Consider the following 25,597-nt stretch of genomic DNA (forward strand, 5'->3'; position numbering starts at 1 on the left):
CAGGAAAAAAGAAAAAAAAAAGGCAAGAAACAATGTTAGCATGGCTACCCCTGAAAATTGGCAGGCTTGTTATACCTTGGCAAATGTAAAAGGCCCAAGAACATTTATTCTGCACAAATCCGGTAATTGGCGTTTCTTCCATTAAAGGATTAGTTAATCTGTAACAGGACAGGCTAAACTTGTTTACTTTATAACATCTGTTTGCTTGAAGGTATGTTTTTTTTTCCCCTATGAGCCTACCTAGCACAACAATGCTGGCAGAGCTGTAGTGATTTGTATCTCTGCAGGATTCAGGCTCCTGCCTGAGCAAAACACCTCACTTGATTACCATACCTTTAGTTTGTTATAGCAACTTCAAATCACTATAGTCTGTTTGCAGTCACTTGGAGAGCTAGCATGCAGGGAATGACATTGGCTAACATCAGTCTGAGAATACTTTCTAAAGAAAAAAACCTCAGGCCACTGAAACAGGATTCCATAAGGCACTATTCACTGGCACAAGAAGATGCTGACACAATCACAAGATTATTAGCGAGAAGTTACTCTTACACAGACTGATAAACATCAAGGAATTATAGCATTTAGGAGATGCTGCCAGAGCTGCTGTATCACAGACTTTACCCCAAAGAATGCGACATTACTATGTGATTTCTCTACAAGCAGATTTCTTTACACCTACATCATGGAATATTACAGAGTATCTACACGTGGTGCAAATCAATTCATGACAAATTATTGCTGGATTATGACCTCAAATTACTGTTTTGGTAAAACCATTATATAAGGATTTCTTTTTTTCAAAGAATAAAAAACTTCCTAACATGTGTGTTTAAAATACTTCTTAAAAATGACTGAAATGTTAAACAAACAGTGCTGTTCTCTAGAACAGTAACAATAATAAAAAGTGTCTCTCACCTTCTGACTGTATGTCCCAAACAATAAGAACATTAGCAACATCCACAGAGATGACATGATCACCAAAAGGCTGCAGAAGGTGTATTCTTGCCTTGTGACCTTCATAGGTATGAACTACCTGTAATTTTGAAGTAGAAAAGTTTTCAATATAAACCGTTCAGGTAGCATAGCACGTCAATGTAATACTTTAAATTATTTAATCACCTGTACATGAATTAACAATGAATTGATTTTTAAGTACTTATTTAACTATTACAATTAATACATAAAAGATGGGTCAGACATCACCGAATCTGTTCTTATACCCTCCTGTTTTATGCTGTTATTTTTATGCTGCACCTTCTACAGAAGGCGCAATAAAACAGCTTTTCTAGAATTGAGGGTAATTAACAGCTACGGAAATACAAGTCTGTACAAAACCAATTATCTAGAAAACAAACACTACACAACTGTTTTGTAGTACTAATTAACAAGTAAACTGATAAAACCTCTTTGTTCCTGGCAACAGCATGGAAAACATCACTGTATGAAGCAAATATCAACATTCGGTCCGCTGCCAAACAAGTAATGTCTTGAAGCAAAGCATTGCCTGTTAATCAAACAGAAAAGTTCAACAGGTTTCATATTCATAACAAAAGATAAAGTCTGGCTACATGTTTGTTTAGCGTGGTGACATACCAATAAAACCGTTCTTTCGTATGCACTTCTATAAGAACACATTAATTTCAGATGACTGCAAGTACCACCGTGAATATCACGGTTGGTAACAACAGGGTAAGTGCTACATTGATAAATCACAATGTGGTTCTTTGAAAAAACAGTAATTCATCAATTACTGAATTATCACTGTAAGTAAAGGCACATGTTAGCTTCTTGAAGGCTTACAAAATAACTTCCACAGATTGTCAGAGCCCACAGCCTACTGGATTGTAAACAGATTCTAAACCAAAAGCTCAGAAATAGCAATGTCTATCAGTTTACGTCTTTCTGCAAACCTGCTGGTTTACAGAAGCCAGTGACCCACTCCTGCATCTGTTTCTTCTAATCACAGCTAAAGAGACAGACAATTTACTGCTTTAGGAATGTATCTCACTTCCCACCTACTGACAGGTTCTGAAAGAGTACCTAGGATTGTGATCAACTACTTTATAAGCTCAAATGAAAAAAAAAAAAAAAAGCTTAAGCTCCAAACACCACTGAGAGGAAGCTATTGTGGTTCTACTTGCTAGAAACCTGAAAAAAATACTCTACAGAAAAATATTCTTAAGTCTAGTGAAACAAACAAGGATCACAAATCACTGCACTTCACAAATCTAAAGAGAAACTCCAGATGAAAAATCAGTCACCAGAGAGTATGCCTATGATGCAAGCATATTATATGATCACCTAGCCAATGTTCTGCCAATGTTTCTTTGTACTATGAACTATCATCAGACACAAAGAATCTTGTACTTAGCTGTACGGCTACAGAACTGAAAAGGGAAGTATTAAGAAAATAAACAAGGTTGCACTCTGTAAGAGGTTTCATTTGTTTGAACAACACTAGACATCTTCCCGTAACACCTGCAAAGTGACTTAGGCATGTAATCAGTTTACAGAAATCTGGTACTCCACACAGGCTGTGAGCTAGGCTGCTTAGCACAGTTTTAGACACCCTCACAAAAAAGTTCAGAGCACCAACCACAAAACATCAAAAAACCAACACCACCACACAGGGATGCACATAATTTATTTTCTCAATCATAATTCTGCATTTTAATATCTCTGGATTTGCATTTTAATATCACAGTCTCAGAAAAAGCTTAAATGACTGTTAGAAAGCACGGCCCACTGAAAAAGATTTCACAGGCTATGCAATTGAAAAACACAAGTTACATTTATTTGCTTATAGCTGCAAGTATTCACTGCTTCTAACTCTAGTCACAGCTTTGTGATGGGCAGTTCTCCAAATTATGGGGTCAGCTGTTACTGAAAAATATTTTGCTTTATGAAATCTGTGTGAGAACTTTGTGGTCTACAGCATTCGCGTCACTGAATTATCTAACTGTTGGCTGGTGGAAGTCATCTAGTTCATCCTCCTGCTCAGTTCTTCCCAAAGCTAGACTATCACCACTACTAGCTCAGGTTAACTGCACCTATGACCGGCTGAGTGTTGAAAACTTCTGGGGAAGGAAACCTCCCAATATGGACGCTGTAGTACAGTTTTGTTTCAGTCAGAGACGTTTTTCCTAACCACCAGTCTGACCCTTTGAAGCAATTTGTGGCTATTGCCCCTTCTTACACTGTCTACTACTACCCACCACAAATCCAGCTCTGACATCTTTGTAACTACCTTTCAGGTAATAGGGTAGTCCTTGGTCACCTTGCATTTTATCCCTCACCAGACAAAGCAGGTCTATTTACTTCAATGCCCCTTCTTAGGCCATGTTCCTCAACATCCCTCCTGAAGAAAATGGGAGAGCTGTGGGAGGGAAACACATGAGCTGGGTGTCGCAGTCCAGGTGTGGTCTCACCAGCGCTAAGTACAGGGCAAGAGCAGCTTTCCCTGAGCTGCTGTCTGTCTTACTAGCGTAGCTCAGAACAGTGTTTGTTTTACTCACAGTGACTCCATTACTGGCCCACGTTCAGCCCGGCACCCGAGCTACTTTTCAGCTGGGTGCAATGCACGCAGTCAGTTCCTGGCATGTTGTGGTGTCCCAGGTGCAAAATTCTCTGCTTGCCCTTCACAAACACTGCAGGGTTTCTGTGGGCCCACTCCCCGTATTTTCCAACACCTCCGTGGACTGAACCTCAGGATGTTGATGAAGGCACTGAACAACACGGGGCCCTATCACTGACACTGAGGGTGCTTCCGACACGTTACCAGCAGCCAACTGGATGTCAAGCCTTTGATTCATACCCTTTGTCCCCAGCAGTCCAGACAATCTTTTAACACCGTGGGGACTTTTAGTATCATCTAGAGCAGCTCTGATCCTGCAATTATACATCTTCCTTCTGTAAGGAAGACCTTGGCTACCTTCCTTACGGTGGCCAAGGCCTTTAGGTAGCCTTTATGGCTACCTTCTAGTAGCAATAAAGAAAACAAAAAGCGATCAAAAAGTGAACTTTGACCCCTGCTCATTCCTTTAATGCCTGTGGCTGCTTCTGGAAGAACACAATGACAAAAACAGGAGGCTTGCCAGGTTAGAGAATTAAATCACAGTTGTAGCAGCAATCTTATTTCCAACTTGGCATGCGCTCTTTCAGAGACACCTTCAGCCTAAGTGCATACCATTCAATTTCCCCTTTTGATCTGAGAAATGGGTGCAGCTATAGTTAAGAAAAGAAGAATGAACAATCTGTGCGTACTTACTGACAGCAACGATACCGAGCTTCTTCACCTGCAATGAAAACGTTAAAACGGCATTTTTAGTGATGTCAAACTGAGTTTGCAATAAACAGAAATTCAACATTCGAGGAACCAGCCTAGCTGCAATTAGGAATTTGCATGCCAAACACGAAAGAAAAACATATTTATCTTAAAACAGTATCTACATGGGGATCTGCAAACAGCAGATCAAAAGGAAGGGGACAATATATGCTAAGACACCAATCCAGGAAGCTTTTATCTTAATGCTCATGAAACTAAGCACATATTTAGATAACTTGTAAGGCTTGGGGAGACTTGTTTTCACCCCATCTCTGGTTCTACATTATTTCCACTACAACCACCTTATGTTATTAATTCGCCTCACTTCACGACGGACAGAAGCTATCACTAAAGAGCTAACGTAAAGCCCCTGAAGAAAATATACCCCGTGTACAGTTTATGATCTGTTGTTCAACATAACCACTTGATTCAGTTCTGCTACTGCTTCGATATACTGAAAATGCTCTTATAGTGACAAAAAAAAAGGCTTTACAGTGACAAAACAAAAGGCTTTATAGTGACAAAAAAAGGGGGGAGGGGGTCAGTAGAGCCACGGGAAGGCTCCTGCACGTGTGGAGCCCGGCAAGGCGCTCGAATCCCGGCTAGGCGACGCCTCATCGGGCGGCGCGGCGCGGCCTGGCCTGGCCTGGCCTAGCCTCCCGTACGGTCCCCCCCCGTCCGCCCCCCGTCCCCGTCCCCGTCCCCACTCCGCCGCACTCACGTTGTAGGTATGCACGCTGCGCCCCACGGCCGTGGCCACGTAGAACTCGCGGTGCCTGCCGTGGTAGCGCAGGACGTGCGGGACGTGGCCGGAGTAGCGGCCGAGGGCGCGGAACCCTGCAAACAGCCCCCCACCGCCGACCCCGCCACCACCTCCGCCCGCCGCCATCTGCCACACACGGCCGCCGCTCGCCGCCAGGAAATGTCTGCGCGCTTCCGGCCGGGCACGCGGGCCCCCGGGCCGTACGCCGCGCAAAGCGCTCCCCGGCGCACCGCGGCTGCGGGAGATGAGTTCCGGCATGCCCGCAGTTCCCCTCCCCCCTTCTCACGCGCCCCCCCCCCCCCCCCCCCCCGGCTCAGAGACACACATCGGGGCCGCGGGGCGGGTGGTGGGAAAAAAAAGGCGTTTAATTCTGAAAATAATCTCCTTTAAAAGGCGTCGTGAGGAGGGTCGGTCGGTGTGTGTGTGTTTTTTCGTTAATAAATTAAAGATGAGAGAGGGGGGTCGGTGCGGTGGTTGCATAGCAATAAATAGTAGGTCCGGAGGGGGAGGAAAACAAAAACATAAAAATAAGAAAACGTAAAAAGGACACACATACATTAAAATAAAAATACACATACTTTGAAAAAAAAATAATAAAAACATTTTAAAATAGTGGCAGCACACGGGGACACGCCGCAGGGCAGCGGCGCTGCCTACGCCAAGTTCATGTAGCTCCTCCACACGGCCAGCAGCTCCCGCACCTTGCCATCGTCGCACAGCCCTCCTCCGGCCACGGCCTCCCGGGGCGCCGCCGCGCCGCGCCGCCACCCCTGCAGCACAGCGCCGTTAGACCGGCACGGCTCGGACCGGCTCGGCTCGGCTCAGCCCGGCTCGGCACGGCCCGTCCCGGGACCCCGGCACCCACCTGGGGCGGGCGGTACCCGCGGCAGTTGCGCTGCACGACCCGCAGCGTGCTGGGCCACAGCCCCCGGCCGCCGCAGCCCCGCGCCCCGTCGAGGACGCACTGCAGCAGGCGGCCCTCCCGCTGCGCTCGGAGCCAGCCCTGCGGGCACACGGCTGTCAGCGGCCGCACCGGGAACCGAGCACCGGGAACCAAGAACCGGGCACCGGCCCCGGCGGGGCGGGCGGGGCGGCAGCGTGCAGCCGTCGGGCCGCGGCCCCCCGCGCTCGCCCTGCTCCGCCGGCGCCGCCCCAGCGCAGGTCCCGGCCCCCAGCGCCCTTGTATCCCCACCCTGTTCCCCGTCCCCGCCCTCTCCTCCCACTTTTCGCCCCCCGTTTTCCCCTTCTGCACCCTTTCTTCTCCCCCTGTTCTTCTCCCCCTTTTCTCCCCCTCTTATTCTCCCCCCTTCCTTCTCCCCCCTTCCTTCTTCCCCCTTTCTCCCCCCCTTATTCTCCTCTTTCTTCCCCCCACTTTTCCCCCCTTTCCTCCCCCCCCTTTCCCCGCCTTTTTCTCCCCTCCTTCATTCTCCCCCCTTTCTTCTCCCCCTTTTCTTCTCCCTCCTTCCGTCTCCCCCCTTCCTTCTCCCTTTTTCCTTCCCCCCCATTCCCCTCCTTATTTCCCCCCCCATTTCCCACTCCCTTTCTTCCCCTCTTTTTCATGCCCTTTCCCCCATCCTCTCTCTCCCCTATTCCCTCTCCCCCCCCCCATTCCTTTTTTTTTTTTTTGGTGTGCTTTCGCCTTTTTTTTTTTTTTCACGGAAAGGGAATGCCACCTAGCCGTCGGGGGGCTGCGTTCACCCTGGCGAACCTCGGACTGCTCCGGCCCCTCGGGCGCGTCCTCGCAGGTGTGAAAATCGAGCTGTAGCCCCTGGAGGGAGACAACAAAACGGGGGGTGCCCCTTAACGCCGCCGCCCCTCGACGGCGGGCGCCCGCACCCCGGGGCCGCCGTGGGAGCGGAGCGGGGCGGCGGCGGCAGACGGTGCCTCCGGTGCCGCCGGTGCCGGGCCGCCGTGCGGGACGGGAGCCCGCTCTCTTGCCGCAGAGCCGCAGCCTGGTCTCCTTGCTAAGCACTGTCTGTGCGCGCAAACGATCCGCGAGGCTTTCTAAACCGCTGATCACCTTTGCGACCGTGAAACCGTCTTCGCCGTCGGTGCGGTATTACACAAGCGGCTTTTCAGTCCTAGGGGTCTGCAAGGCTCCGGGAAGGGTCAGGTAGCGCTCTGGCAGCAGCCGCCCGGGCTCCTGCTCTCCGTCCCTGCCAGTCCCAGCTTCAGCGCACACTCTAGGGAGGTCGCCGGAGGAGGAGAGTAGGAGATAATTTCCCCGTCCTGTTCACATGCACCAGCTTACTAAACTAGCCAACTCCCGGCTTGCTAATCGAGATTTTCAGAAAGTAGCTGCCGGCGGTCAAGGATAAAATCGTGAAGGCAGTGCCGTACCGAGTTTCCCTCCGATGCCACCAGAGAAACCACCAACCTCGTTTAAGGTCATGTGCGCATCCAAAACGTTTAGGAGATCCTCCCGTATCTCGTCGTGGTTACAGAGGCTGAAATTGTAGGCGGACTCCCGCGATAAGTCGGCGATCTGAAGAAAGATGATGAAGCCACAGAAGACTGCATAAGAAAAAGCCAGAGGTTAATTCTCCTGCACCGCTACGTGACCCGACAGGGCACGGAGGACAGATTTGAAGAGAGGGATGCCGGTGCCTCGGGAGCAGTAGAAAAACTGATTGGTTACCCTTGTGATTATCCATGGTGTCTTTACACGTTGTTTTTCTCCTGCTGGGCTTCAGATCGTTGCTGGCTTCATATATGTACCTGTACGCCTACGGAAATGATGGTTTCCAATTCCATAACCGGGGCTCACTGGGACGTCTCATGCACCTCTTTCCAGAACTGTAAATAATAAATATTCAGACTCGAAGCTGTGTCACCGATCCGAAAAGAAACACGGGATAATAAATAACAACCGACCGCAGCATCTAAACCCAAACCTAAACAAACCAAAGGGAAAAAAAAAAAAAAAAAAAAAAACACTCCACGGCAGCCGATCCCGCCCGAAATGAGTGGGGACAACGCAGCCAGCAGCGGCGTGGAGCCTACCTCCAGGGCTGGCAGTTGCGATATTGTCACTCAGGCGACACACGACGCGGGTGGACCGCCCGGGGCAGGCGCTCACGCCCGCCGCGATGTGCTCTCGGCGGCACGTTTCAGCGCATCGCTTTGCGATGCTGGCGAGCGCTCGTTTCCCCGTCTCGCCTAGAGCTTTTCTCCGTCTTGCCTGGCCCTTTTCCTCCTCTATCCTAGCCCTTTTCCCCCTTTCTCCCTCCCCAGCCGCTTCCCCCGGGGAGACCCTTCTCCCTCGCAGGCTGCAGGATGCGCACCCCTGAGGGCAGCCGGCCGGCTCAGGACCCCGGTCGGGGAGAGGGGCGGACAGCCCGTGCAGGTGTTTTCTGCTTTTGGGTGGTGCGATTGCTCCTGGTCCCGCCGCAGGGGGTCAGTGAAAGTGCCCCGGGATGCCCGCCGGCAGCGCCGCGGTGGGAGCGGTGCCAGCCGAGGGCACCGCGGCGAAGGGTTTAGAGGCAGCCTTATCTCGGTTTCGGGTAAAGCCTTTTTTTAATTATTTGTTTATTTTTTTTTCTCGGGGAATGCCTCTCCGGCGTGACTCATTAGGGAAACCCAAGAGGACTGCCACCGCCGTGGGAGGGAGGGCATTTTTTTTTGGCCCTCGGAGCTGGGGACGGGCCAAAAACGATTAATCCCTGTGTCGTGGCTGCACGCTCGAGTGCCCTCCCTCTCGTCTTCTTCCCGCCCCTCTCCCCGCAGCCCCGACGGCTGCTGCCTCCATCCCTGCCCGGTCTCGGAGCGGGCAGGGTGTGCAGGGCTGTCGCCTGGCCGTGGGGGACCTGGAATGGCCGGATTAAAGCGTGGCTGTGTGCCACCGCTCGTAGAGGTGCGGGGATAAACCTAATTCCCGTGAAAGCCCACGTCTTCAAGTCGCCGTCTTAAAATCTGTTGCGCTCACTGAGGTGCAAAGCCGGTGCGCCGAGGCTCGGCAGCGCGCAGGGGGCATCTGAGAGAGGGGCCAGTATTTGGGCATGGCGCTGCCGAGACCCAAATGCAGGCGGCACACGCCAAGAATTTTGCCTTTTCATGAAACCAGCCGTGCCTAGTCCTTCACCAGCTGGCACTGTGCACATCTGTTGGGGTACCTGCGTTTCACGCTCTCCCAGAGCTGCCAAGCAAACCAACAAAACCTCATTTTCCTAAAGGATGTCTTGTTCACCTATTCCAGAAGCTGTTGGGCTTTTTATTTACTCGCAAACTCATGTGCCTTCATCTTGCTCCAGGACTTCTTGTCTGATGCTGTTAATCAGCTTTAATAAACTTTAATAAGTTATCAGTTAATATACTGATAAAATTCATTTTCTCTAAATAGCTTTGTATTTCTCATTTTACAGCATCACAAATGAATGTGCAACCTAGTGTAAAGGAATTCATTTTTAGGTGTACTTTTTTTGTTGTATTCATGAAAGCCAGCAGAATAACTGACAAACAGCCTGTTCCTGCCATGGAGTCAGTGTAATGCTCATCTAAGGATGCAATTCAGGACAAAGAAAATCTTATTTGTTACTTTCTATTGTTTATTTGTCTTTACTAAACGGATAAACACAATAAACCTGTTAATAAAGGTGCTTATTTGCCCTTACTAAACATGGTGCAGTAGTCCCGGGAATAGTTAAAGCTTACAGCTTGTTTCAGTTTTAATACAAGCAATACTGGGCTGAAAACTCTCTTCCATCACTATTAATACACACATGGTTTTATCTACTGCGTGTGTGTCTCTGCAGTTAAGAGCAGAGCAAAGCTGCAGCAGACTCTGGCAACATAATCAGATCAGCAAATGAGAAATGTATTTTTTAAAGGAACCAGAAATGTATATGCCTGCAAAAGACTATTGGACATTGAAAACATGTTTCTAATTAAGTTCAAATGAAAGACTATTAAGAAACAAGGATTCCACTTCTTTTTCTTTAACCACCTTATTTATTTATTTATTGGATTTGAAAAGTCCTGTAAGTAAATAGCAAGTCAGCCATTCATGTGGTCTCTAGTTTCCACTCAGCAATCATCCTGAGTGACCTCCCTCTCTTTTTCTTCATCTCCTCACCCTGCAGCCCAGCCAGCTTCTGCCTCCCTGCCCAGGTCTCGGATCAGGCAGATGGGAGGAGAAGTAGCAAATGATATATATTTTTTTATTATTATTTTATTAATTTCCAAAGAGGTATGCATTGAGATACTGTGATATGCGTCAGAAAGGTGGGGGGAAAAATTTCAAAACAATCTGTGCATATTTATAATTCAAGCACTCCAAAACTTTTAACTTTTACTTGCTCCAGACATAATAATCCTGCGGTCTCACTTCTGACAGCAGCTTTTGACCTGGGCAGTTGGCCAAATTTGAGGGATTTGCAAGCAGCTTCCATTAAGAGAAATAATACAAGATTCTATTTATTTTATTTATTTATTTTTTTATTGAGCCTTGTAGCACTTTCTTCCCTAATGCCTGTTGCTTGGCAGTCCTGTCCTGTCTTGAAGATACCACATTTGCAACCATGCTTGAGCAGTGGTAAAATGGGATTGAGAAATATCTGTTGCTACTTTGCTGCAGGTCAAGATGATATCTGTGCGGGCAGGACTGCTGCCAGCCCCCAGTGGGAGAGGAATTTTGAAGCGAACGAGAAGTCATTGGCTTCAGTAGGCATTTCTGATCAATATTATTAATATTACTGGCATTATAATTCATCAGTCTGATTTGTATTTCCTGAGCCAGTTTTTGATTGTTACATCTTAGTACATGTAACTGAAAGGCAAACCTTACACATTTTTTTGTACACATGAGCAATATGTTCCTGCCTAAAACACCTCTCTGCTGCAGAAATGCCAGTCATACACAGGATCTTAACGTAATTATACTTTGGGGGTGTAGGATTTGGGAATTTCTTAAATTATGAAATTATGTACTTGGTGAGGAGACGTGGAGGGAAATGGTGATTACCCAAGTGAAGTCCGGGAGATGGGAAGGAAATGGGTTGGTGCTTGAGAACATGCAGAGCATGTGTCACAGCCCAGGAGCCCATGGTAGGCTGCCCCGGGCCATGCAGGTGTATACAGCCTGTCTGTGTCCTGCCCACCCTTGGCAGGAGCTGTATGAGATCCATCTGGCTGGGCAAACACTGGTTGCTGTTTTTGTGGGTCTGGATATGGTAGAAGAGTTCTCTGCTGGCAACTTTGCCATCACAGAGGGCACTGCACTCTGCTGTGATACTCAGCACTATCTGACCACTGATGACAACATGCAGCCAGCTCACCAAAAATGCCCTCTCTGAGAGTCCCATACTCAGCAAAGCTGAAGGCTATACTAGAGATACCTCTCAAGTGTTCAGAAGTCAGGCTGGACAGGGCTTTGGGCAACCTGATCTAGTGATGGCAGGGGTGTTGAACTAGATGGTCTTTAAAGGTCCCTTGCAACTCAAACCATTATATGATTGTCGTGTGCACAGCTTGGGGGTAAATACACAATGGTCTCACTTTTTAAATTTGTTTTTGTTGATACAGTTTACTTTAGAATTTCTTTTCTGAGGAAATGACTTTGTTCGTTTGTTTGTTTTGTTTTTGTTTTTGTTTTTAAGTATTGTCATTTCCAACATAATGGAAATTCAAAATGTTGGCCACATTTTTTTTCACATTCCCATCTGACGCCTGGATCCTGGTCTTCCTGGTCTTAGGCACACAAACCTGTCTGTTTGTCCCTATGCCTGTGTAGAAGCCTACCTTCTTGAGCACAAGTAGCATCTGAATGCTGGTGAGAGCCTCCACATGCCACTCTGGAGATGCATGCATATCCCACTCATGAGCACCCAAGGCTGGCTGGCGGCTGGCAATGAACAAAACAGCTCTGAGATAGCATCGCAGCACTTGTTGTCACTTGGTATACCTCAGCTCTCCCCAGAGATCGAAAGACTTGTCAGCAAAACACAGGAGCATGTCTGCATTACTAAATAAAAACAACAATAATAATCACAACAACAACAACAATAATAATAATAATAATAAATCTAACCCTTTTGATCTAATAGTCCTTGTTGATATTGATGCTGATAGCTGCTGACTAGAGTATCTGCACAGCAGTGCAACTTAGGTCTGAGATGAATATAGAGTATCTTTCTCCCAAGTCTCCTAATGCTGTTGGCTTCCATGCAGCACATGGAAAAGTCCAGGATTCAACTTTCAAGTCCCACCACATGATAGCTGGCACATCCTCTCTTTTAAGAACTCCATACATTGCTCTTAATATTATTCTCAGGGTAAATGGTTTCTAAAATTACCTGTCTCTTAAGCAAAGTGAAAACCTTTCAGGAGGAGAACCTTCAGCACCAGGAGTCAAACTGACTGTTACGTTGCTTTGGCAGGATCCAGATTTTCATCTGAGATTCCTTCTGTCTAGGCTGACTAATCATAGAAGTGGGGACCTATCATTCTCTTTGCAGGACAGTCAGGTAGAAAGTGTCAGGTAGAAAGTAGAAGGAGGAAAATACACATTCCCAAGAGTTGTCACACTGTTTTGCTGCCAGAAGAGGACAGCAAAGATTCAGTGCACTTGTGATTAATATTAGATCTCCTGAAGGATCACAGTCTGTGGGTTAAATATCTTTCTCCCTTCTGTCCTACTCCCTGCCACCCCCATTCTGTTGCCATCTCCATTTCATTTGTACAGCCATCTTCTGCCTCCATATTTTTAGTGTCAGCCTCTGTCTTTTACCTTTCTATTCCTAACTTGTCCCAAGCATTTCCAAGTCCACATTTAAATGCTTATTTTCAAGTTACACCTTTCCTTCTTACCCACATTCTAACTCCTCTGCTTTCTCCCATCCCTCATCTTCTGAGATCCCATAAGAAACTCTAAACAAATGTCTTAAGACATCAGTTGCATATAATCAGGTTCACAAATGCTCTAATATCAGAATTATAACTATGTAATAATTAATGAGTTTCTCAGCTCATTTAAAGTTGTACTTTAATCTTGCTTGCTGATACCTTATTAACATGTTTAATGCTAATAAGTTCATGAATTAATTATTGGTCATTACAACAGTGTTGTTATTTTATTACCCCTTTCCTTCAGTAGTACTCCAGTTTAACTCAGTCATTTTTCCTCCTCAGATTTATTATATTTACGTGGTGACTTGCTTTCCCTGCTCTTCAAGATGTAGTATTACAGGAGAAATAGAAAATGAGTACCTGAAAATGCTCCAGTCAAGTCTAGCATGCACACAAAATCTCAACAAATGGAAGAAACCACTTTAGACTGGTAACAAAATAAGTCCCAGCCACAGCAGGAATGCGACGAACCTGCCTTGCATTAGAACATGTATCCGCTGTCCGTCATTACCACTGGATATGCCTGACTGTGTGTGAAACATTTTTAAAATCACCAAAGCAGAGTTGGGAAACTCAACAGACCTTTTACTCTTCAATCATTGTTTACTCCAAACTCTGGATTTATAGCCAAATTTGTCTAGGTTAGATAAAAATTTTCCAACTAGCAATGACTAGTCAGGACACACCGGTTCCATGAGTCTGAAATATTCCACTAACATATTTGCAACTAACATATCTGCGGCTTTTCTCATTCGAGAATTATTTCAGTAGAAACACAGTTGGATTATCGATGTGGTTTGTCAGGGAGGAAACCCCGAGGCCCTTATGTAGCAAGTTGAATTAATAATTGTGAATTCTTGAGAAAGTCTGTCTCACTGCTGTTGAAAGAAGTGAAACTGAAAGTACATCCTTGCCATTGAGCAGACACATGATCCACAGCTTTTGGAGCAGGTCAAAATTCATCCAACCGGAAACACTGGTTACTAAACAACTTTTCATTTTTCATCCCAACTGATCATCTTAAAACAACAGCAGCAACAACAGTAAAACTGCAGTAGCATGTTTCTTCTCCTTTATTTGCTCTTCCATGCACTTTGTTTTTTACTTCAGCTTTGTGCTGTGACCCTTTTCTAAAACAATTTTGAACATTTCAGTTGCACGCTGTTTAACAGGAACATATTTCTGTTACATATAACAGGACCAGGAACAAAACTTACTTTGTATTTGACATTGTCAGTGTAATTTAAGGCAACTGCAAAGAGAGAGATGAACTTGTAAGACTTTTTCTCAGAGGAATGAGCAAAGAATGTAGATTATTTAGGTCACAAGTGACTGAATGAGGAGATAAGCTCAAAGTTAAGCAATAATAATACCACTATATCACATTCATGATAGAGAGCACCCTAATTTTAATCCTAGAAACAGCTTGCTACAAAACAGTTTCTTGCCATGCCTGACTGAAGCAGGGTGTTGTCAAGCAGTGCCTTTGTGTTGATTTGTTAAAAATTCGGACCAGGTCTCTCCAGTACTGGACCATTCAAAATGAAGTGTGGTTAAGCTGTGGTACTTCTAGGACTGCAGAATTGATCAGAATTAACCTTCTTCATAACCATCTGAATAGTTTTCTACCGAGCTACAATGTTTTACATATTATTGAAGAAACACGTCATTTAGTTGAATTTTCTCTCCTTCGTCACTCTGAAAAGAGCAGTGTGCCAGATATCTGCTCTGTGTAAGTAACAATGAATTGTATTTTGGCAGGAGAGATCACTAGGCACCATAATAGATAGATGCAGGACAGCCTCAGGTAAATAAAATGGAAATTCCCATTACCTAGGACCAGGAGCATGTCTACCTCTCACTGTACTTCTCTTTTAAAGTACTTCCACCCAGAAATGTAGCCCTCAGTGCCACTGCTCAGCTCTCGCCTGCTCCAGGGACATTCGCTCCCTGCCCAGAAGTCTTCCTTGTAGCATCCCAATTAACATTACAGACTCTGTGTACCTCATGGCCTTGGATGTGCACCTAGTGCTGCCTCGTGGTCACCAGACAGCCTGGGGAAGCCGCAGCCCATGGCTGCACCTGGCAGGAGGTGGTCTAGGGAGGCCTGGCTGGCAGCAGCAAGGTGGGCTGCTGGCCTGTGCCCTGGGGAGGGCAGCCATGTTCTCTGCCCAGCGCCACGGCCTGGAGCCCTACCCAGACCTCCAGGAGATTAAAAGCCAAGTGTTTGTCGAAATTCAGCTGCCCCATGCCAGTTTATAGGACACAGGGACTGAGAAGGATTTGAAAGCCGGCCCTGTCAGTGGGTGGGAGCTGGCTCATGGCAGACGTAGCCCAGTGGGGGAAATAGTTCTCACAGCTGTGGATGGAAGGTTCAAAAGGGTTGCTGCTGTGCAATGTGTGTGTACTTGTCCAAATCTATCTCTATTCATGCTTCTTGATGAAAACCATTAGCAGCTGGATCCTACTCATCCTGGCATCTCAAAGCTAAAGTTATTTGTGAGTTGGCAGCCTACATCCCAAATGCTTTCAAGGCCTCTTTGGAGAAGTGTGTAAAGCCCTCTACATGGACATATGCACACAGCCAGCCTTTTATGTGATGAAAGGAACTGATCCCATTATTCTTTTGCTCTGGTGAGACTGGGTTCCCTGTGTGGTATGTGGCAAGAAATTGATCAAGACTGCTTTCCAACTCCAGCATGGATTTTCTAGTTGTGGGAATCATAGAATCATAGCATGGTTTGGGTTGAAGAGACCTTCAAGACAATCTGGTTCCAACCTACCTGCCATGGGTGGGGACACATTCCACTAGACCAGGTTGCCTGTAATTCCATCTTGCCCAGCCTTGTACACTGCCAAGGATGGGGCATCCACAGCTCCTCTGGGCAACCTATTCCAGTGCCTCACCACCCTCAGCTCCTTCTAGGTATCTAATGTAAATCTCTTGTCTTTTACTTTAAAATCATTTCCCATTTTCCTATCACTACACTCCCAGACAAAGAGTTCCTCAACAGCTTTCCTGTAGGCCCTCTTTTAAACACTTGAAGGCCATTGTAAAGTCTCCACAGAGCCTTCTCTTCTCAAAGTTGAACAACCTCAACTCCCTCAGCCTGTCTTTGCAGGAGAGGTGCTCCAGCCCTCTGATCATCCTCATGGCCCTCCTCTGTACCTGCTCTAATATATCCATGTCATTTTGTTGGGGACCCCAGAGCTGAATGCAGTGCTCCAGGTGGGGTCTCACAAGATCAGAGTAAAGAGGTAGAATCAATTCCCTGAACATAGAATGGCCTGAGTTGAAAAGGACCTTAAAGATCATCTAGTTTCAACCCCCCTGCTCTGGGCAGGGCTGCCAACCGTTAGGACAGGCTGCCCAGAGCCGCATCCAGCCTGGCCTTGAATGCTTCCAGCAATGGGGCATCCACAACCTCCCTGGGCAACCTGTTCCAGTGCCTCACCACCCCCTGAATGAAAAACTTTCTCCTAATTTCTAACCTAAATCTCCTCTGTCTTAGTTTAAAACCATTCCCCCTTGTCCTATCACTATCAACACATGTAAACAGGCGTTCCCCCTCCTGTTTATACGCTGCCTTCAAGTACTGGAAGGCTGCAGTGAGGTCTCCCTGAAGCCTTCTCTTCTCCAAGCTAAATAAGCCCAGTTCCTTCAACCTTTCTGCATAGGAGAGGTGCTCCAGCCCTCTGATCATCTTAGTGGCGCTCCTCTGGACCTGTTCCAAGAGCTCCACATCCTTAAGATGTGGACAGTCAACATGATGGTCATGTTTCTTTTGATGCAGCTCACGATACAGATGTCTTTCTGAGCTGCAAGCACACATTGTTGGCCCATGTTCAGTTTTTCATCCACCTGTACCGCCAAGTCCTTCTCCTTAGGGCTGCTCTCAACCAACTCATCACCCAGCCTGTATTTGTGCTTGGAAATAGATGGAGAAGCAGCAAAGCTGTGGTCTGTAGGACTGGAGGGGACCTTTCTACCTGAGACACCACATCAAGCAGTTACTTCACATGCTTACTGCACCATACAAATAGTCACACAAGGATAGCCCTGACTGATAACAGACCTTAGCTCTTCAGTTCAGAATACTCCTTTGTTGGGGGGGAGGGGAGGGAAGGAAAAAAAGAGAGACTAGAAACTGAAATTCAGTCTGATCTTCATATATTCTGTGTACACACAAAGTCTTGAAACAGAAAGGTACTAAAATAAAATAAGCAGGCAGAAACATTCTTAAAAAATAGTCTTTGGAAGGATTAATATAAAGGTTACCATCATGGTGTATGGAGTGCAGTAGTGTAAGTGAAGCATTAATACATAGAAGTACAACATTTGGTTTTAATAATTCAACTTCTAAGTAAGAACAAATGTAAGCCAGAAAGTAATGTATTTTAATGGGAAAGATACACAGCAGAGACTTTAAATTTATATACTGTTTTTTTGTTTGTTTGTTCTGTGTTATTTTTTTTTTCCCAGTGCAATGTGCTCATATTTATAACTTCAAGAGTCAAAGAAAAAAAAAAAAGGGAAATTCATTTTTAAAATTTCTCAGTTTACAGGTTATTGTCATACCTTATTCCAACTCTACCCATCTTTTTTCAGTCGAACTATAAAGCTGACTTTCAAAGTTGTTTGCAGATCTGAAATTATTTGGAAACATAACTATGTGATTTAGATTTCATGTCCTGTTAGCGTATTTCTACCAAACAGAAACTTCAGAAATCTTCTCATCTTGCTCAATTTCCTGTACAGAATCACAGAATGGTCAGGGTTGGCAGGAACCTCTAGAGGACATCTGGTCCCCCCTGCCTGTTTAAGGAGGGTCACCTAGAGCAGGTTGCCCAGGACCATGCCCAGTGTGTATTTGATTACCTCCAAGGAGGGTAACTCACAACATCTCTTGGCAACCTATTCCAGTGCTCCATCACCCTCATAATAGGGAAGCGCTTTGAGATGTTCAGAGGGAACCTCCTGTCTTTCATTTTGTGTCCATTGCCTCTGATACTGGGCACCACTGAAAAGAGCCTGGCTCCATCCTCTTTGCACTCTCCCTTCAGATATTTGTATACCTGGCTTATGAATTTATGTTGATGAGAACCCCCTCGAGTCTCCTCTTCTCCAGTCTGAACAGTCCCAGCTCTCACAGCCTTTCCTCACAGTAGTGATGCTCCAGTCCCTTCATCATCTCCATGGTCCTTCCTTAGACAGAATGACCCTCTTGTACTGGGAGAGTCAGAACTAGACACAGTACTCCAGGTGTGGTTTCACCATTGCTGAGTAGAGGGGAAGGATCACCTCCCTCGATCTGCCAGGAGTTCTTTGCCTAATGTCACTAAAGAACACCATTAGCCTTCTTAGTAGCAAGGGCACACTGCTGGTTGAAGTTCAGCTTCATGTTTACCAGGGTCCTCAGTGGCTTTTCTGCAAAGCTGTTTCCAGCTGGGTAGCCCCAGCATGTCCTAGTGCCTGGGGTTGTTCCTCCCCAGGTGCAGGACTTTCCACTTCCCCTTTTTGAATTTCATGATGTTCTGGTCTGCCCATTTCTCCAAACTGTCCACATCCCACTGGATGGTGGCATGGCCCTCTGGTATGTCAGCTACTTTTCCCAGTTTTGTGTCATCTGCCAACTTGCTGAGGATACACTTTACCCCATTGTCCAGCTCATTAATGAAGATGTTAAATAAGACAGGACCCAGTACTGACTCCTGATGTACACCACTGAGGGTGGTTACTGGACTCTAAGCTTTATGCAACTGATCACCACCTTATGGGTACAACTGTTCAATGTGTTTTCCACCCACCACACTGTCTGCCCATCCAGGACATTCATCACCAGCCTGTCTATGAGGATCTTACGGTGCACAGTGTAAAAGGTCTTACTAAATACACGGTAGACAATATCCACTGCTCTCTCATCATCTAACAGGCAGGTCACTTAATTGTAGAAGATTCTCTATTTGGCCAAGCATGACTTCTCCTTGATGAACCCATGCTGACTATCCTGATGATTTTCTTAAAATTTGTGTGCCTGGAAATGTTTTTCAGGATTAGCTGCTCCATCACTTTCCCAGGGATCAAGGTGAGGCTTATCGGCCTGTACTTCCATGGGTCTCCTTTGACTTTTTTGAAGTTAGGAGTGACATTTGCTTTCCTCCAGTCTTCAGGCACTATGACCTATCAACAGTTTTCCAGAGTAGCCTCACAATAACATTTGCCAACTCCCTCAGTACCTATAAGTGCATTCCATCAGGACCCATTGATTTATGTATTCCCAGCTTGCTTGAGTATTTCCTCACCTGATCCCTTGTCCAAGGGTACATCTTCCTTGCCCCAGGTCTATGGGGCCTGGGATTCCTGAAGGCTGGTCTAGCTAGTAAAGACTGAAGCAAAGAAAGCATTCAGTACCTCAGCCATTCCCATGTCCTGCATCTCCTTCAGCAGTAGGCCTCCATTTTCCTGAGTCTTCCTTTTGCCATCTATGTTGTGGTGGTTTTACCTTGCTAGGCAGCTGAACTGCACCACAACCTCTCACTCCCCCTCCTCAGAAGAGGAAAGGAAGAAGAAAAGGAAAAAAAAATCAAGCGTTGAGGTAAGGGTAATTTAATTAAAGAAAAAATATTTGTTAATATAAAATATTAATAAATATTTATTAAGGGAAGACTATTATTAAGGGAAAATTAAGTAATTTAACTAAAGAAAAAAGGGGAGGAGGAACAAAACAAACAAACAAACAAACAAAACAACCAAGCAAAGGCCTTGTGGAAGCACAGAGAGAGAGAGGAAACAAATTAATCTACTTCCCACCAACGAGCAATGCTTGACCATGTCCTGGAAGCAGGGCCTCAATACACATAGTTGTTGTTTGGGAGGACAGATATTTTCGTAATGAGAGCCCATCCCTCCCTTCTCTTTCCCTTTTTCCACCTTTTATTGCTGAGTGTGACACCATATGGCATGGAATATCCCTTTGGTTGATTTAGGTCAGCTGTCCTGGTGATGTTCCCTCCCCACCTTTTACCCACCCCCAGCCTGCTGGCTCTTCGGGGGTTTGGAGGGAGTCCTGATGTGGTGCCAGTATTGCTCAGCAGTAGACACAACACTGGTGTGATACCAGTGCTGTTCTAGCTACAAGTGCAGAGCAACACACTGTATGGGCTGCTGCAGGGAAAGTTAACTCCATCCCAGCCAGACCCAGTACATATGTACATACAGAAGCCCTTCTTGTTGCCTTTGATGTCCTTGGTCAGATTCCATTCCAGCTGGGGTCTAGCTTTTATAACCTCATCCCTGAATATTCGGGCAATGTCTCTGTATTCTTCCCAGATTACCTGTCCCTGCGTCTACTCTTCCTATGCTTCATTTTTCTGTTTGAGTTTGGCCTGGTGCTCCTTGTTTGTTCACATAGAACTCCTGGCATTTTTTGCCTGACTTCCTCTCTGTTGGGATGGACCTCTTCTGAGCTTGGAAGAGGTGAATCTTGAATATTAACCAGCTTCCTTGGGCCCCTCCTATCACTAGAGCCTTATTCTACAGTAATCTTCCAAGGAGATCTTTGAAGAAACCAAAATCTATTTTCCTGATGTCCAGGGTTTTGAGTTTGCTTTTTGTCCCTGCCTTCAGGATCCTGAACTCCACAACCTCATGGTCATTGCAGCCTAGGCTGCCTTTGACCTTCACATTCTCAATAAGCCACATGGTGGTGGTTAGTAGAAGGTCCAGCAGAATACCTCTCCTTGTTGGTTCCTCTATCAGTCGGAGAAGGAAGTTATCATTAATGCAATTCAGGAGCCTCTTAGATTGATTATACCCTTTTGTGTGTGCCTCCAGCAGATACTGGTGTGGTTGAAGTCTCCCATGAGGACCAGGACCTGTGAACATGAAGTTGCTCCTTCCTGTCCGCAGAGGTATTCATCTGCTTGTTCTTCCTGCTCCAGTGGCCTTTGTCATACACACACTGTAATGTCACCTTTATTGATCTTCAAGACCATCTACTTCCAACCCCCATGCCATGGGTAGGAACACCTTTCACTAGACCAGGTTGCTCAGAGCCCCAGCCTGCCCAGTCTTGTACACTTCCAGGGAGCGGCCATCCACAGCTTCTCAGGGCAATCTGTTCCAATGTCTCACCACCCTCCTAGTGAAGATTTTTTTCTGTATATCTAATCTAAATCTCCCCTCTATTACTTCAAAAACATTTTCCTTTGTCCTATCACCACACTCCTTGATAGTCTCTCCTCAGCTTTCCTGTGGCCCCCCTGTAGGTATTGGAAGGCAACTATATGGTCTCTCCAGGACCTTCTCTTCTCCAAGCTGAATAACTCCCTCGGCTTGGCTTTGTAGGAGAAGTGCTCTAACTCTCTAATCATCTTTTTACTGAAGTCTAAAGGAAATCAAGAGGGCCAACTATTTTACTCATAAACTTCGATGACCTGGTTTGGTGTTCCTGCTTTAGATTGCTCCATCAAGATTCTCCTCAAGATTGTTCACTTTTTCTTGTGTCCTTTTCTGCCAGCACTGCTTTTATCTAAATTATTCTTTCTATGTCTGCATGGTTCTCAGGCTCCCAAGCCACATTTAGTGTTTCTAAAGCTCCAGCGAGGCAATATTCAAGAACAATTTCCTGCTTTTTAGTCTGTGTTTTGAACACAAGCCTGGATTCTCTGGATTCAGAGCAGCCACCTTCTATCCCTTACATCAGAAAGTACTTCTTTCTCTTCCTGAGATGAGGAAGAAAATTACATTCCATGGCAAGTTGCACACTCCTCTGAAAGGATTTTGTCATTGGTCTTTCTCAACATCCCAGCATCATATTTGGTTTGCCAGTAAAAATTTTCTAGGAAATTTTTGAATAAATATGGAAACATCAAAACCACATTTTTCTTCATACCTTTAGCTGTGATACATAATTAGGTTTTATTATCTTCCTCCAAATAGCACTTAAAGAAGTTTTGGTGGATCCCAAACCATTTCTTTTTTTCTACGTGTGAATGTTAGTCTTGTTGAAGTTTTGCCAGTTCATCAGTATGGTACCATGTATACTGATTGTCTGGAAATCTCATTTTCACAGCTGTCTTATGTGGGCTTTCTTGAAATTTATGAAGAAGTATGAAGCATCTCCTCGGTCTGTTTCTAGGAAACAAACTGAATAAAGAATTCAGTGTATTGCCAAAGACGTTCTACTGCAAACTCCGAACACTATGAAAAAGGTAACTCTTTTTGAGTTTGTGACATATTTATTTATGTTTTTCTCACTGGTTTTGACCTAAAAAATAGGTATTTCACTGTGGCAGAGAGCCTGAAAATGTTTGAGCTACCCACTTATGCCACCTGTTAATTAAATGTGTAATCTCTTTTGTTTAAGAAGGGTGAACTACACAGATCTGCCCCCTACCTGAACAGCATGATCAGGCACTCTCTTCTATTCCTTCCTGCTCTGTACTCCTCCAGCATGAACACAATTTTTATTAACAAGATCTGTCCAACTCCATTTCAAGTAAGCCTAGTAAATCAGGCCATTCCAAGAACTTTGGAGAATTTTGAGTCCAGGTTTGGGCTCGTGACAGGCTCTAGCCCCAGCTGATCCAACACCGTGCATCCAAGAGCACCTCCAAGACAGTGTTAAACATCCAAGGAAATCTGGGCTTGAAAATGTGGAGTTTGACGCCATTGTCTGCCTTCAGGTGGTACTTAATACCAGGCTATCAAATTGTTCTTTCAGAGACAAGCATACGAAAGTGCTGCCTGAGCTGACAGTCTAATCACACAAAACCATACTTTCCAGGCTTCTCTTTTTGAGTTTCTAAAATTAATTGAGTGAGAAATTCACTAATAAAGCAGGAAATTAGAGGGTAAAATTCCTCTCTGTTAACAGAGATCTCAGTCTGTTTCCAATGGTTACAAACCTCCATTGGTTCACAGAAAGGACTGTTACAGATTGTATGTTTCTGACAGAAAGAGTATTTATTGTGTTTTCAGGAAATGACTTGTTAAGTTTGATAAAATTTGGCAAAATTAAGTTTATGCAGGTTGTATTTATACACTGAAATACTAATTATCAGAACATATATATATATGTATATATTTAAAAGAATAACATTGTATTTTGATTTTTAACTGACCACAGAAATGTTTGAGATAATTTGGATAGGATAAAAAAATAAAGAGCACTTTTACCTGCTTAGATTTTCAAACTGAATGCAGCTAACTGAAAGAATCATTTCTTGATCTTCCTTAAGCTTTTAACTTTGAAGGAACAAGTGAGTGCCTGAGCAACCACTGGCCTGAACACAATCATACAAGAGGCAAAGTGTACATCCTGAGCATTCAACCATTCACTCATGCCTGTGTTCAGATGGACATCCAAGTATTTCACTCCAAATACTGAAAATAAATAATAATAATAATTAAAAATATTAATAAAAAACAAGCAGCCTAGACATTCCTTTCCACCTTTTTTTTTTTTTTTTTTTCTTTTTGGGGGTGGTGGGTGGGTTGGGGGGGAGACATTTGACTTTCCTAGACCTAATGCTTAAATTCTACGTCTTACATGTGGGGTTAACAATTTCTGGAGGAGGCTTGTATTTTATTACTTGTAAGGATCAGATTTAAAGGGTAATCACTCTATTGCAGTAAAGAGAACTTAATTACATTTTCACAGATAATTCATGATAAGGTTCTTATGTCATTGTTACTTTGTAGTTGTGAAGAAGAGGAAAGAAACCTTTGGTTACTCCATACACATAAATCACAAAATATCTTCCATGGCAGGCCACTAACCAGCTGAAGAAATTGTGTTCAATCCCACTTGCTAACACAAGAAAACCAGTCATTTGGAAGCACAGTTAAATTTTAAAAATCATATTAGGCAGGCATTACAAAAGAAAGCATACCATTCCCAAGCTATCATTTTTTAGGAACAGGAACTAAACTAGCCCCTAATGAGTTCAGATTGTGAAATAACTGATTACAGACCTTCCAAAGCTTGTCATGCAGGCATTGCAAAAGAAAGCGTATTGTTTTAACTCCACTGTTTGTTAAGAATGGAAACCAAATGGGTTCTAAAATAACTTGGACTGTAAAATAGCTCAAGTTACCCACGAGGAAGGTATCTTATTAATCTTTACAAAAAGTTGTTTTCAATGTAACAAAAGTATATCAGTTGAAAAAGATCATCATATTATTCTCCTCTTTATCATTAATTCTATGTGAATTTGCATGAAATACATTTCCAATTTAGAAAGGAATATATCTCATCCGTGAGCTAAACCTGCATAAATATGTTGTACGCTCTCTCCTTGCCACAATTAAAAGTCAAACTAGTGGCTAGTGTCTTATTACAATCCTAATAACAGCTACTGCTTTTTAGAAAGCATCAGAGTAACACTAGCAACTTCTTATTCAGTGGAAATCAATGGAAGTAGTAGCATAAGAAGTTATGTATAAGCCATTCCCCCTTCCCCATCACTAACTTGGTATTTTGTGGAGTTAATACCCTAATCCTAAATTGTGTTTGACTAAACAGCTGAGCAGTATCTTATCGCACTTGGCATATATGATGAATATATATTTAGTGTCAAGGCAATGGCTCAGATGCACGAAACTTTGCTGCAGAGTGGCTGGTGGAGAGCTCAGAAGACAGAACCAGAGGTGAGGACAAAATGGTGGTGTTCCTTACTTACTACCCAGTCAAGAGAAAGAGCTGGCTGAAACTCTCCCTAAGCAGCTGGCAGAAGCTTCATGATAGCAGACCTTGGTCCTCATGGGAAACGTGAATCACCATAATGTCTTCTGGAACACATTTATATAGACAATGTCCAATACATACATATGCAACACAAACTTCATTCCTATGGGTGTTAAATGACTGTATCCAATGCTGCTTGCAGTAATACTATGTGAGCAGTATTTTACATGTTAGCTTCTAGCTAACTTGGGTAGAAGCACTCAGACTATACTGACCTCAGCATGGCTACAGCCTGCTAACCCACATATTATACTTTCTGTCATAGTCACTGTGTGTTTTGTGTCAATTTTGTTGTTTACTGCTGAGAATGAGAAGCCAAGCCCCTAAGAGTAACCCTTTGAATTTGACTGTGTGTCTAGATACAGCTGAGGAGGTAGCTATGGCACTGGTTTAAAAGGAAATCATACTGCAGCTCCTGAAGTGGCTGCAGAAGGCATCAGGATTTCTGAGCTGGCTTGAAACTCCCTGGTTACTCACAGTAGCATCATCACAGCTCTTGCAACTATGGTATGGACTGAGTTTATTTAAACACTGTGAAACTAGTGTTATCGAAGCTACATACAATCAAGACATAAACGAGATAGATCATGCTTATATATATTTCATTCATTGAACTACTATTGGTGAGCCTGCTTAGATCACTCTATGAAAAAGAAAATTCAGAGGTTTGCCCTTTGACAGAAGTATCCATTTCCAGCCTCCTAATTAAGTATAAAATAAGATTTATTTGAGTAACAAGGTAAAATAATGAGTTAAAAAAAAAATCCATTTTACATAAGTTAACCACAGGCAATGTAGCCCCTGTGTAACACTTTCAGCCCACAAACAGAAATGTCGTAAGAGCTCCAGCCACACATTCTCAGATTTCTTCACTCTGCCCTAAACTCCTGATTTTGGAACGTAGTAGTGGATGAGCAC

The 25,597-nt window shown here is 44.7% G+C and overlaps 2 protein-coding genes across 3 annotated transcripts in view; both read right to left on the reverse strand.

Moving 5' to 3' along the window:
* WDR36 (WD repeat domain 36) overlaps positions 1-5,360 on the reverse strand; it is a 32,557-nt gene extending 27,197 nt beyond the window's left edge. Inside the window, exons 1-4 of one of the 2 annotated variants that reach the window (XM_080573221.1) lie at positions 5,046-5,360; positions 4,268-4,295; positions 1,404-1,504; positions 916-1,033 (exon numbers count right to left, since the gene is read on the reverse strand). In XM_080573221.1, coding sequence (XP_080429347.1) covers positions 916-1,033; positions 1,404-1,504; positions 4,268-4,295; positions 5,046-5,345 — 547 coding nt within the window. In that variant the 5' untranslated portion in view covers positions 5,346-5,360. Of the gene's footprint in view, positions 1-915; positions 1,034-1,403; positions 1,505-3,247; positions 4,212-4,267; positions 4,296-5,045 lie in introns of those variants that run through there. The other variant, XM_080573222.1, reaches the window with a different exon arrangement.
* Positions 5,361-5,435: 75 nt separating this feature from the next.
* Positions 5,436-9,548, reverse strand: LOC308185303 (uncharacterized protein). The gene is made up of 6 exons (XM_080573229.1): positions 8,091-9,548; positions 7,726-7,883; positions 7,465-7,601; positions 6,796-6,855; positions 5,953-6,090; positions 5,436-5,857 (listed from the first exon to the last, which is right to left on the reverse strand). Exons 2-6 carry the CDS (start codon positions 7,739-7,741, stop codon positions 5,741-5,743), a joined length of 468 nt encoding a protein of 155 aa, XP_080429355.1. The 5' UTR covers positions 7,742-7,883; positions 8,091-9,548; the 3' UTR covers positions 5,436-5,740.
* Between the last annotated feature and the right edge of the window lie 16,049 nt (positions 9,549-25,597).

The sequence above is a fragment of the Anser brachyrhynchus genome, assembly GCF_964034855.1.
Source record: "Anser brachyrhynchus genome assembly, chromosome: Z".
NCBI classification, from domain to species: Eukaryota; Metazoa; Chordata; class Aves; order Anseriformes; family Anatidae; genus Anser; species Anser brachyrhynchus.